At 42.8% G+C, this 13746-nt stretch overlaps 1 protein-coding gene across 1 annotated transcript; it reads right to left on the bottom strand.

Moving 5' to 3' along the window:
• Positions 1 to 5337: 5337 nt before the first annotated feature.
• LOC115115134 (endothelin-2) lies at positions 5338 to 13490 on the bottom strand. Its single transcript, XM_029643624.2, has 5 exons — positions 13340 to 13490; positions 10337 to 10487; positions 9838 to 9951; positions 6759 to 6824; positions 5338 to 6616 (listed from the first exon to the last, which is right to left on the bottom strand). The coding sequence occupies exons 1-5, from the start codon at positions 13395 to 13397 to the stop codon at positions 6526 to 6528; spliced, it is 480 nt and encodes a 159-aa protein (XP_029499484.1). The 5' UTR covers positions 13398 to 13490; the 3' UTR covers positions 5338 to 6525.
• Positions 13491 to 13746: the final 256 nt, after the last annotated feature.

Genomic DNA, 13746 nt, shown 5'->3' with positions numbered 1-13746 from the left:
TCGTTACAGAACCGCAAAGACCCATCGGGCTTGGAGACCATCACAATTGGGCTAGACCACTCACTATGTGACTCTTCGACCACTCCAGCTGTCAACATTTTCTCAGTCTCTGCTCTAATCGCGGCCCGTCGAGCCTCGGGTACCCGATATGGCCTCATACTCACTTTTCTCCCTGGTAGGGAAAGCGATATCATGAGCCGTAACCTCAGTTCGGCCAGGTACCTCTGAAAACACATCTCTGTTTTTCTGGATCAGGGTCTTTACTTCCTGTACTTGCGCTGGGGACAGAGTGGGTGAAATATTTACTTCGGCTGTCTCCTGAATGTGTGTGGGGTATGTGACCATTAGTGTTTCTCTCTCTCTCCATGCTTTTAACAGGTTTATGTGATAAATCTGTTCCTGGGGCCGTCGACCTGGCTGTCGGATCCGATAATTGACCTCTCCTATTCTCTCCAGTACTTCATATGGTCCTTTCCATGTGGCTAGTAGTTTACACTCTACCGTGGGGATCAGCACTAACACCTTATCTCCCGGTTGAAATTCCCTCAGGGTAGCCTGCCGGTTATAAGTGTGCCGCTGGTGTTCCTGTGTTTGTCTCATGTGCTCTCTGACGATGGGCATGACTGTGGCTATCCTATCTTGCATTTCCGTGACGTGCTCTATGACACTAGTATACGGGGTGGATTGGTGCTCCCAGGTTTCCCGGGCGATGTCTAAGATTCCCGGGGATGCCTCCCATATACCAGCTCAAAGGGAGAAAACCCCAGCGAGGCTTGAGGAACCTCTCTAATGGCAAACATCAGATACGGCAACATGCAATCCCAGTTTTCCCATCCTTATCGATTACCTTCCTGAGCATTGACTTCAGGGTTCGGTTGAATCTCTCAACCAGCCCGTCCGTCTGAGGATGGTAAACCGATGTCCTCAACTGTTTCACCTGCCACAGTTTACAAAGGTCCGCCATAAGGCGGGACATAAAGGGGTCCCCTGGTCGGTAAGGATCTCCTTTGGAACCCCTACCCTGGTGAACAAGAGCACTAATTCCTTTGCGATATTTTTGGAAGTCATCGTCCGAAGGGGAATGGCTTCTGGGTAGCGAGTGGCATAATCTAGAATGACCAGAATGTATTGGTGCCCTCTGGCGGATTTGGGTAGTGGGCCCACTAAATCCATCGCTATCCTCTCAAATGGCGTTTCGATTATGGGGAGTGGCACTAACGGGCTTCTAAAAGCTGGTCGGGGAGCTGTTAACTGGCACTCCGGGCACTCTCCACAATGCCGAGCCACTTCAGCTTGAATTCCTGGCCAGTAAAACCTCCTTACAATCCGGTCTCGGGTTTTATCGATACCAAGGTGTCCACCCAGAATGTGCCCATGAGCTAGATCCAGTACTGTCCTCCGGTACCGAGTGGGAACCAACAACTGTTCCACCACATCAACCCCTATTTTCGAGACTCTGTACACCAAACCCTTTTTCATGATGAAGTGGGGAAAACTATTAGGCATCATCCCAACATTTATGGGAGTACCATCTACGACCTGCACATCTGCTCTGGCTTGCTGCAGCGTTGGATCCTGGTTTTGGGCCGTCCCAAAATTAGTCAAGGACCCTGCCAGGTCTGCTGGTTCTAGATCGTCGTCCTCTGGATTCAGATCGACCCCAGCCCCACTAGTACTGGGCTGTTCGTTATCAGCGAGGTTTGCCACTTCATCCTCCTCCTCCCCTACTAGCACCTGTGATGTTGTCCCCTGGGAGACCTCTTTTCTTGGCTTTGGTTGAAGGCCCCATGCTTCTTCCTGCTTGGTCAGGGTTGTTGGCTTCTCAAATATGTCATTCTTGTGGCCTAACTTCGCAAAGTTAGGAAAGTCTCGACCCAATATTACATCATATGGCATCTTTGGGACCACGCCGACCTCATAATCCAGCAGACCGTCCTCTGTTTGTATGCTCACTAAGGCCGTGGGGTACAGACGGGTATCCCCATGAATGCATGTAACACTGATATCCTGTCTTGTATCCAGTTTATGATTCGGCACTAGGCCTGCAACGACCAGGGTTAGCATACTGCCGGAATCCAGCAGTGCTTCAACCTCTTTCCCTTCAACCTTCACCCTGCACATATGTTTGTTTCTTGATCTTTCAAGTACAGTGGTTACAACAGGACATGCATACCGTATATCATCTTCATTTTCACCAAGGTTACATTGCATTGGCTCTTCTTTAATAGGGCAGTAGGCTGCAATATGTCCTGGTTGATTACAATTGTAACAGATAATAGGGGTTCGGGAGACCCCCTCGACCCCCAGTCCCGGTTTCCGTTTTTTCCCTTAGTGTCTTGGCCTGATTCTGATTCTTTCCTCATGGCCCCACGCTGCTCTCTTCCCCCTCTAAATGTTGGGACAGCCTTACCCTGTCCACTGGTTCGCCCATGCCTGGGGAACGGGAGTCTTTCCTCCTGTGCCTGCTCAGCTGTTCTTGCCGTACAATACCGTTCAACCAGGCCCACGAGATGGTCGGCGGAAAGTACCTCGTTCTGGCCAACCCATCGTCTCACTTCTTAGGGTAGACCTCGCTGAAACTGGTTGAGTACGATGGTCTCGACAATCTCGGCGGATGACCGGGTCTCTGGTCGCAACCATTTCCGTGCCAGGTGAATCAAGTCGAACATCTGTGTTCGTGGGGTTGTCCCGGTCGGTAGGACCACTGGTGGAAGCGGTGTGCCCTCACGGTATCAGTCACTCCCAGTCTAGTCAGGATCTCTCCCTTTAGTTTATCGTAATCCTGTGCATCTTTCAACTCCAGGTCGAAATACGCTTTTTGAGCGTCCCCTGCCAGGTATGGTGCCAGAAGCCCTGCCCATTCTTCTTTCGGCCACTTCTCCCTCTCTGCCGTCCTTTCGAAGGTGGTAAGATATGCTTCCACATCATCCTGCGCTGTCATTTTTGAAGAAAATGATTGGCCCTCCTTTGGGTATTTGCAGCTGGTAATTGAGCCCCAATTTGGTCCGCTAGCCCCTTTAGGCCTTCTCTTAACTCCCGGGTGTTTCTCTCTTGCTCTTCTGTGAGCAGCTGGTTGGTGCGGTGCTGGATCTGTAACGTGTCCTGATACATTCGCATTGCATCCTGATGAACTATTTGTTGAGCTCTAGTTGCCTCTTGTTGGGCGGCCGCCGCTTGTAACAGGGCCTGTATGGCTCCCTCCATACTCATTTTCCTGAAAAACTGTCCTAACCAAACAAAGCCAAAACACAAAAAAAAACCTGACTCCCCTTTGGAGTGCTAACTGAACATTTTTTTTTTTTCTTCTACCTAACCAGTGGTATGTTAGTCCATGCCCGTATCCTCCACCACGTGTGGCAAACCTCTTCAAGGTTAGGAGCGTTTGTCACAAACTAAGTGGTAAACTGTCACCAAATCACCCAAGAATGAGAGTTCTTTCGAACAGGACAGTACCTGTGTGTTTGTTTCTCCGTCCTGGTCCACCCAGGCCGTAGGCGAGGTCAAGGATAGCAGGGTTCGGTACACGAATCGGGTTCTCGGTAGGTCCAGGTCCAAACGCCAACAGGTAAATCCAAAACAATCCAGCTCATACACGGTAAATCCAGCCAATCTCTATAGTCTCTTTCTCTATTGTTCATAGCTCCTTCCAGCACTCTCTCTCCCTCTTCCTGGTTTTTCTTGACCCTTTATCTGTGAGTCGGCTCCACCTTCCGAGGGTTCCCCTTGCTTCTGGGACTTGTAGTTTTGGCGGTCGGACATTTTGTGATCTGTAGTTCTGACAGGGGTGGCCATTTTAGTGATCGGGCAGAGCCCGTTTATTAGTTCTGCTCTCACATATCTGCCACTTATCACTCGACCCCCTTCTTTGCCACAATATATATGTATATATATATATATATTCATTTGAGCTTTTTAATTCCTTGGCCATTTATCTACCCTTGGGCCTCCTTTTGAACTCAGAGCAGTGTTTGCGTTGGCTTAAGAGACTGGGAGAAGGTAAAACTATTGTACAGAAATAGAAAAATAATATTATATTTCTCGATTATTTGCTCCACCTGGCATACATCAGCATGTGAGAGTATTTCTCAAAACAGTTATAGTTATTAGTTTGTTTCCTAGTGAAGTGAATGGAGAATCCTAATGTATAGGTCTGTGGAGAGCTACAATTACCCATATTTACGTAGCAATGCAACATTATAGCATGTTACTCCTCACTACAGACATGTTTACATCATCAATAAGCTACTAATAAGCTAATGGTATCCTTTCAACGTTTCACATTCTGGTGAGACGGTCCCTTCAGTGGCTTGGTGTCTCAGGACACTCTGTTCAAAGTGTGGTTCTACACCACTGCCAAATTAATAATCATATACTGTACGTTACATAGTTTAGCCCGTTCAATTTCACCTATGAGTTTTCATGAATAAGTCCACTCTTCACACAACACTAAAGGCTAGATGTGCCTCCAGTATTTATGCTGCAGTAGTTTATGTGTCGGGGGGCTAGGGTCAGTTTATTATATCTGGAGTACTTCTCCTGTCTTATCCGGTGTCCTATGTGAATTTAAGTATGCTCTCTCTAATTCTCTTTCTTTCTCTCTCTCGGAGGACCTGAGCCCTAGGACCATGCCTCAGGACAACCTGACATGATAATTCCTTGCTGTCCCCAGTCCACCTGGCCGTGCTGCTGCTCCAGTTTCAACTGTTCTGCCTGCGGCTATGAAATCCTGACCTGTTCACCGGACGTGCTACCTGTCCCAGACCTATTGTTTGACCATGCTGGTCATTTATGAACATTTGAACATCTTGGCCATGTTCTGTTATAGTCTCCACCTGGCACAGCTAGAAAAGGACTGGCCACCCCTCAGAGCCTGGTTCCTCTCTAGGTTTCTTCCTATGTTTTGGCCTTTCTAGGGAGTTTTTCCTAGCCAACGTGCTTCAACACCTGCATTGCTTGCTGTTTGGGATTTTAGACTGGATTTCTGTAGAGCACTTTGAGATATCAGCTGATGTACGAAGGGCTATATAAATAGATTTGATTTGTTCTGTATCACACCATACAACAACACAGGAGAACTGGCCACATGTGACTTTGGTGCAATTCCTTGTCCCTTCACATTCCATTTATAATATGTTCGTTTGCAGGTTTATAAACCAAAGACTGACAAGTCCATTTTGGCTGCACTCCTTGACCCATCAGAAAATTTGCAATGGAACTATTACACTGTGTTGTATGTAAATGTAGAGTTCATCATCTAGTCAAAGCAATCACATAAGGAGAATAAGTCAAGTATTTTGTATAATTCAAGCATGAATTTGTTTATTATTACACACTGCTTCACACAGTCACTCAATACAGAAGTGGTCTAAATCAAAATCTCAAGAATTGAATAAATAGTCAATGATATACCATATTGTATGTTTCGATGTTATGTATTTTTTTACTCCCACCCACACACACATATACACTGAGTGTACAAAACTTTAAGGACACCTGCTCTTTCCATGACATAAACTGACCAGGTGAATCCAGGTGAAAGCTATTATCCCTTATTGATGTCACTTGTTAAATTCACTTCAATCATTCTAGATGAAGGGGAGGAGACAGGTTCAAGAATCATTTTTAAGATTTGACACATTTGAGACATGGATTATATATGTGTGCCAGTTAGAGGGTGAATGGGCAAGACTTAAGTGCCTTTGAACGGGGTATGGTAGTAGGTGCCAAGCTCACCGGTTTGTATCAAGAACTGTAACACTGCTGCGATTTTCACGCTCAACAGTTTCCCATGTGTATCAAGAATGGCCCACCACCCAAAGGACATCCAGTCAACTTTACAACTCAATATTAGGAAGGTATTCCTAATGTTAAGTACACTAAGTGTATAATCCTAAACATTGCACCTTTAAATGACCTCAGTCATTTCCCCTGGTGAATAACCAGCATAGCAATCATAATATGTTGTTATTATACAATCAAATAATGGAGAGATTAAATATTTTGGCAAAAGAAAGAGTAAAACACTGGTTCTCTCATACATCATTTTGATGATCATATCAGTAGCCTGTCAGTCATATTCTCCCTGTCACGTTCTTTCCATCATGACAGCAATGGTCTGCCACTGTTTTGAACACAGACAACCAGCATACACACATCAAGTGTTCTCTCCTTTACGGCTACCTAGCCAGAGACTGCCAGTAGCATGGACCACCCTTGTCCCTCCTGCCCCTAACAGAAATATTTTGCTGCACAAATAGCCTGTATGCATCATGCCTGATCCATCCCTCAAGATAGATCTAGCATCTATTCTCTGTCTTCAGGCCTCTGTCACATTTTGTTTTCCAACCTTTATTTATGGGTACAAACTGACAAACAAACAGGCAGTCCCACCGGTCTGTGGCCTTCCTGCATGTGACACATCTCTCTACCAGCAGCCCTTTGTTCTGCTCCTCTCCATGTTAGAGTAGTGTAATTTGTTCTGGTACTCGCTCTTCTCTCCTCACTCTGTCTGCCATGCCATGTCGTTTAGCGCTCATCAAGCCCAGGGGCCCTGGTTGCTTCCTTCCTGGGTGGGAAGGCCCATCCCCTGGTTCTCTCAGAGGCTCTGACCATATATCTATGGAGGAAAGAGACACTGGTCAGCAACAATATCACAAAGGTCATCTTGTGGTACAATATGAAATAATTCCTGTACAGCCTATGCTTAATTTGATAACCAGAATAGCAAACAGCTGTTCCAGGACTTATTTTAAGCTCACCTAAGGAAAGTCAACAGGTTGGCACGGGAGCTCTTAATGGCAGTCTGGGGTGAAGAGTTATCTGAGCTGCACACAAGAGAGAAAGAGATGGGGCAGACATTTTGAACATGACATCATAAAACGGTGATCAGTGAAAGAGTTCTCCAAAAGCTCCTTGAATTTTGGTGGAATTTTACTGTTGTGAAAACAAAGATGCAGTGCCTTCAGAAAGTATTCACACACTATTTCCACATTTTGTTGTGTTACAGCCTGAATTTACAACCCCTCTTTTACGCTACTGCTACTCTCTGTTTATCGTACTGTATATGCATAGTCTTTTAACCATACCTAGATGTACATACTGCTTCAAATAGCCCGACTAAAAGGTGCCTCGCTACTGTTATAGCCTCGCTACTGTTATATTATTTACTTCAATTGCACTGTTGGTTAGGGCCTGTAAGTAAGCATTTCACTGTAAGTTACCTGTTGTATTCTGCGCATGTGACAAATAAACTTTGATTTGATTTCAAATGTATTAAATTTAGTTTTTTTTGGGTCACTGGCCTACACACAATAAATACCCCATAATGTTGAAATTAAATTATGTTTTTTTCTACATTTTCACAAATTATAATAAAAATTAAAAACTGAAATGTTTTGAGTCAATAACTATTTAATCCTTTTGTTATGGCAAGCCTAAATAAGTTCAGGAATAAATGCGTGCATAAAAAGTCACATAATAAGGTGCATGGACTCGGATGGTGTGTAATAATAGAGTTTAACATGATTTTGGAATGACTACCTTATCTCTGTACCACACACAGTGTGAATTTCAAACACAGATTCAACCACAAAGACCAGGGAGGTTTTCCAATGCCTCGCAAAGGGCACCTATTGGTAGATGGGTACAATAAAAAAAAAGCAGATATAGAATATCGCTTTGAGCATGGTGAAGTTATTAATTACACTTTGGATGGTGTATCAATGGATGGTGTATCAATACACCCAGTTACTACAAAGATACAGGCATCTTGTCACGCCCTGACTATAGAGAGCCTTTTTATTCTCTATTTTGGTTAGGGTGTGACTAGGGGGGATCATATTTAGGCAGCCATTTCCCCACTGTGTTTTCTGGGATCTTGTTTTTGTGTTTGTTGCCTGTGAGCACTCCAGAACATCACGTTTCGTTCAATCTTTATTGTTTCTTTTGTGCGTTTCACTCAATACACATATGGAACCCAGATCCCGCTACGCTTTGGTCTGAATGTGATTACGACCAGCGTGACACGTCTATCCTAATTCAGTTGCTGGAGAGGAAGGAAACCGCTCAGGGATTTCACCATGAGGCCAATGGTGATTTTAAAACAGTTACAGTTTAATGGCTGTGATAGGAGAAAACAAATTATGGATGTACAACATTGTAGTTACTTCACAATACTAACCTAATTGACAGGAAATTGGGAAGTTGGTACAGAATAAAAATATTCCAAAACATGCATACTGTTTGCAACAAGGCACTAAAGAGTAATGCTGCAAAAAAAATTGCCAAAGCAATTAACTTTTTGTCCTGAATACAAAGTGTTATGTTTGAAGCAAATTCAATACAACACATTACGGAGTACCATTCTCCATATTTTCAAGCATCATGTTATAGATATGCTTGTTATCGTTAAAGGACTGGGGAGTAAAATAACAATAGCGAGACTATATACATGGGGGTACCGATATAGAGTCAATCTGCGGGGATACCGGTTAGTTGAGGTAGTATGTACATGTAGGTAGAGTTATTAAAGTGACTATGCATAGATGACATCAGAGAGTAGCAGTGGTGTAAAGAGGGGGAGAGGGAGGGCAATGCAAATAGTCTGGGTTGCCATTTGACTAGATGGTCAGGAGTCTTATGGCTTGGGGGTAGAAGCTGTTTAGAAGCCTCTTGGACCTAGACTTGGTGCTCCGGTACAGTTTGCTGTGGGTGGCTGGAGTCTTTGACAATTTTTTAGGGCCTTCCTCTGACACTGCCTGGTATAGAGGTCCTGGATGGCAGGAAGCTTGCCAACAGTGATGTGTGTAGATGGGTGAGAAAATGTTTTTATTTAATCCATTTTGAATTCAGGCTGTAACACAACAAAAAGTAGATTAGGTCAAGGGGTTTGAATACTTTCTGAAGGCACTGTAGATACCCCTCAAACAAACTCATATCAGTGAATTCTCACAATATCTCTGATCAAAGAATCAGGTGTGTAGAGAACTGTTGCCTCTTTTTTTTTGCCAATTTGGCAATCTAAAGACAACTTTATTGTACTTTATTGTACACTAAAAGTTTTACTGACATCATTGCAAGGTCATAGACCAAACAATAATGTATTTACAATATAATATCTAAGGGCTCTATCCAATCTGGATCGCTGAAGCGTGCACAAACTGCGTGCTAGAAATGTCAAGGTCATTTGGATTTGAGCCGACATACTGTATGCAGCGTTTACTGTGAATGCAGTCTCCGCTAACGCGGGAACATTGCCTTTCAATTTCAATCCAGCTGTAACGTAACGGATTGAATAGAGCCCTATCTGTCCCTAAGTGGAAAAACGGCCCCTGTTTGTCTCCCAATGAGGAACAATGAGTGCAATGAGTCTCTGGGTGTCTCTAGGTGCGTGTATTTGTTTCTCTTTCATCCTTAGGAACCATTAATCCTTAACTCAGCCTTTCAATGCTTGAGACTCCTACACACTTCACTCCCCTGTCCCCTCAGCCAATCAAAATATGCAGTGGGGATGCTAGAGCAGCCTGGGATTACACTGCCCCCTCGGGCACTCCGTAACATTGTGGTGCAGATTCATTCCACCATGAGAGGGAACGCCTGTGTGATACACACAATAACACTCGGACAAGCTAATAATAGCATCCCAGAGAAGTGAGCTATGCTCTCAGACTACCACGCCTTGTGCACCTTGAAGAGCTCCAACGGGGAGTCCCTATTGTTCTGTGTACTCAAATGGCTGACTAATAAAAGTAATTACATTCCACAGTGACTGAGTATCTGTCTGTCTGCGGTGGTGGTGTGTGTGAAGGTGTCTTCGCCATTATTTTGACCCCAACTCACCTGTCCAGACAGAAGCTGGTGCAGGTGTGGTCGTCAGAGTCCGCACACACACAGGGACCGGCAGACCTACGGCGACGTGACAGAGGGCTGCCCAAGCCGTAAACAGTGGTCTTACTGCAGAAGGGGAAAGAAAGAAAGGGAATATCAATTTTATCAGTCACCCTCAAGATATAACCACAATGTTTATAGACTTTGTTCCTTGGCATTAATAAAATGAAAATGCAGTGATGCCAGACAGGGAGGATTGCCAGAATAATGGCATATTGATAATAGTGCACAGCTAAAATAATGCACAGCTAAAATAAAAAACGATGCAAATATTAACGTTGATCGATAATGTTGATATCACACAGGGATGTAATTGACCCACATAAGTGAATTGCTCAAGTATATGTCTGCAAAGCTGAGTAGGTATTTGTTTGACGTACTTGGTGTGTAGTGTAAGTACATGTGTTTCACTCTAGAAATGCATATTTTTCTGTGAGGTATGTGTGCCCACCTTGGTGTGTTGACCCAGATGATGTCAAGATGGCAAAAGTAGTGGCATTCAGAGTCCAGCTGGTTGGTGCAGGCACAGCGTTTGGTCCGCACTCTGTGAGGTGGAGCCAGATCACTGGACTTAGGCCTCTCTGACAGTGGATGTCCAGAACCTACATGACAGACAAGGATATAGCTTAGAAACCAATCCTGGTGCATCAAGACCATACGATCCACCATCCGTTACAGTTACTAGTTACCTGTCCAACATTGTAATCAGTAACGTAACTTTTGTATTACCCAAACTCAGTAACGTAATCTGATTACATTCCGTTACTTTTAGATTACTTTCCTCTTAAGAGACATTAGAAGAAGACAAAAATGCATGTTACCAATTGAACGACATCTATTGCAGGATAAATCTATGTTAAAGTTTATAAGGATGTTCAATTTTACTTTATGGTTTGATTATGTAGAATTCTTCTAACCCATCTCTTTCAAATACATATAATAATACGATTCAATTATAATTTTACATTCAAAACTATCAAAGTCTATCAGAATTCCAGTCATTCCAATAAATGTTATACCCCTTGATCTTCAAGAATAGGACTTGGAAATATGGAAGTATTGATTAGCCAAATTGTTTTACCTGAGCACAAACCCAAAACTAAGGACGTATTAGCCAGCCTTACTCTGTTGTTCATGATTTTGTTGTCATGGAGTACTGATTGTGCTCATTGATTCGAATTGAAAAATAAATGCTGCTCTCATTAAATGGTATGTTTTGAGCACTACTGAAAAGTACTATTTACATGTGAAAAATGAATGCCATATGCTGCATTTGCTATATGCCTATTGTTTACCTTTTTGTTGTTGACACTTTGATATCTTGATAATATGCAGCTGTTTAAAGGGCAAATCCACAGATGAAACAATAACCAAACAATCGCCCCGCCTCTGTTTTGGTAAAAAACTGAGGGATGGGCCTGGAGAAATGTAACCACTCTCAGATTAATAGACAGAGCTATGGATGCAAAGGACCTACCAATCATGATATAAAAAGTATTGTTTTAACCATGTATGTATGTAGGCTATACAGTGTTTGATTACATTTACAATGGAGAAAAACAAGCTTATCTTTTGGGTTCTCATAGAGTGTGACATTTGAACTAAGCTCATGAGGCATTTATAAGTTATATTCTTCAAGAATCAATGGATATATATATATAATTTATAAATCCAAAAATGGATGTAGCAACTACAGACTGCCCCTTTAGGTCTATTCAAAAGTGTGTGAGTTTGAGCATGTGTCCATTAGGATTTTTAGTTTTTTTATCAGCGTGAATTAGATTGAGCAATAAAAGCCCCACTTTTATTCCGTAGGCTGGGATCCGCACTATGGGGCTGTTGCACATTTTTCACAAGCTGTACACTGGTTTCAAAAACAATGATTGACAGGCAGCATCATCCTTACCTCCAAGCGTTTATTCAAGTTGGATAATCTTTGAATGCTGACAACAATCGCATTATTGGAAAGCTTAGACTGTAGCCTACAAAAGCCTATTCGTTCTCTTTTCCCACGATCCATCAAACACATTTGGTGCGTCATCATAGTGGTCTCTGACTTGTGGTCAGACTCACTCAGGTGGAACAAATTTAAATTTGCACCTTTTTTCAATGCTGATTTGAATGTCATTGAGAAAACAGAAGTGTCAAATATTTTTTTCCCGCAAACATCCTTTCTGAATTTAAAAGTAATCCTCAAAATAATCATCTAGTTTTTCAAAAGTAACTGTAATCTGATTATATTATTTGAAAATGCTGGTAATGTAATGGATTACAGTTACATTTTTTCGTCGTAATCCCTCACTCCCCAACCCAGCCAACAGCATAAAGGGACACTATACAAGTGTATTATTACCAGTACTCAGCTATTTTCCTTGATCTATCACAGCAGTCTTTTTCTTCTTTTTCTTTTACCTTTATTTAACCAGTTAAGAACAAATTCTTATTTTCAATAACGGCCTAGGAACAGTGGGTTAACTGCCTGTTCAGGGGCAGAACGACAGATTTGTACCTTGTCAGCTCGGGGGTTTGAACTTGCAACCTTCCGGTTACTAGTCCAACGCTCTAACCACTAGGCTACCCTGCCGCTCTAATCATTTCATTTCCGTGGAAAGCTAGTAATCATCTGTAATCTCTGTCATCTGTCTGTTCAAACATTCAAATAGTGAAGGGCAGACATTTAGAGGAAACTTCACCTCTTTATTGACTCAGTGGAGTCATAACATCTCATTTGTCCCTATACAGAAATGACCAGAGTATGGAGAAATACAGCCTCTGGTATTTTCTGACTGTACAATGAAGTCTACAAACAGCAAGCAAACATTGTCATGCTCTCACAAGTTCAAGTTTAAGGTGCTTTTGACAACCAAGATCACTCAAATACAAGATCATTAATTTGTTGTGTGAGATGAAGAGTTTCTCCAGATAATCAACATTTGAGAATGTGTACCCCTGAGCTAGTCAGCAAGGTTGAAGTGAGATTCAACATTTGTTTTAATGTGTTAACGATAAATCTTCATTGATGACGTGACAGTTGGAACGGGGCTTGCTGAAACGTGTCTCTTTGTTGCTTTGTATATCTTGTCACTGAATTTAATGAGTGTGCTTATGAGTAAGTCTTTACATTACTCTAGACAATGAAAACATGTAGTCAATGCTGCACCATGTCACCATCTTATAGGGCTAATAATTAGTTTAAATGGAAAGTCAGCTAGTGTTTTATTGATGCAAGACATTAGCATAGAACCTCAATATAATGTCATATTTTTTTTGTATAGTGCGTCATTCCAAAATAATGTTTTTATGATATTTTGTATTAAGTTATGCATTCAGAAAATGATCAGTGGAAGACACTTGACCATTATTTTTCAATGCTTCAATGACATGATTTGTGTTTGCTTGTGGAGGAAATAACAAATCCTAAATCCTATTATAATAATAGCGCTGTAGTACTTACCTTCCTGCATGGACACACACACGGTGATGAGAAGGAGCAGGCTGGCGTGTGCTGACATGGTTGCTGTTGGTCTGTTTGTAGAGCTCACGGTGAAGTATAATATCCTTAAATGCGCTTTGGCAAATTATCCCAGCTGTCTTCTGCTTTGCTGCTTGCTTGTTTGTCTGCAGGTGTCTGAGCCGTAGCCTTCAATTTATAGTGCTCTTTCCCCATGATGTCACACTGGAAGCCCTGCCCCCTGCTGCTACAATGTTTACACAACTCCTCCAGAGGGTTTGAGCCTCTGCTGAAAATTCCAGGAATCTACAGGTATGTTCACTCCACCCCACCACAACTCCCCAACCTGCAGGTCACTGGACAGACAACAGTTCACTTATCACCTCGAGCATGTTGCATTCACTTTCCAC

The sequence above is a fragment of the Oncorhynchus nerka genome, linkage group LG3 (genome assembly GCF_034236695.1).
Source record: "Oncorhynchus nerka isolate Pitt River linkage group LG3, Oner_Uvic_2.0, whole genome shotgun sequence".
Taxonomy (NCBI): Eukaryota; Metazoa; Chordata; class Actinopteri; order Salmoniformes; family Salmonidae; genus Oncorhynchus; species Oncorhynchus nerka.
Note: the sequence above shows the minus strand (reverse complement) of the source record. Positions and strands in the feature narration are given on the sequence as shown.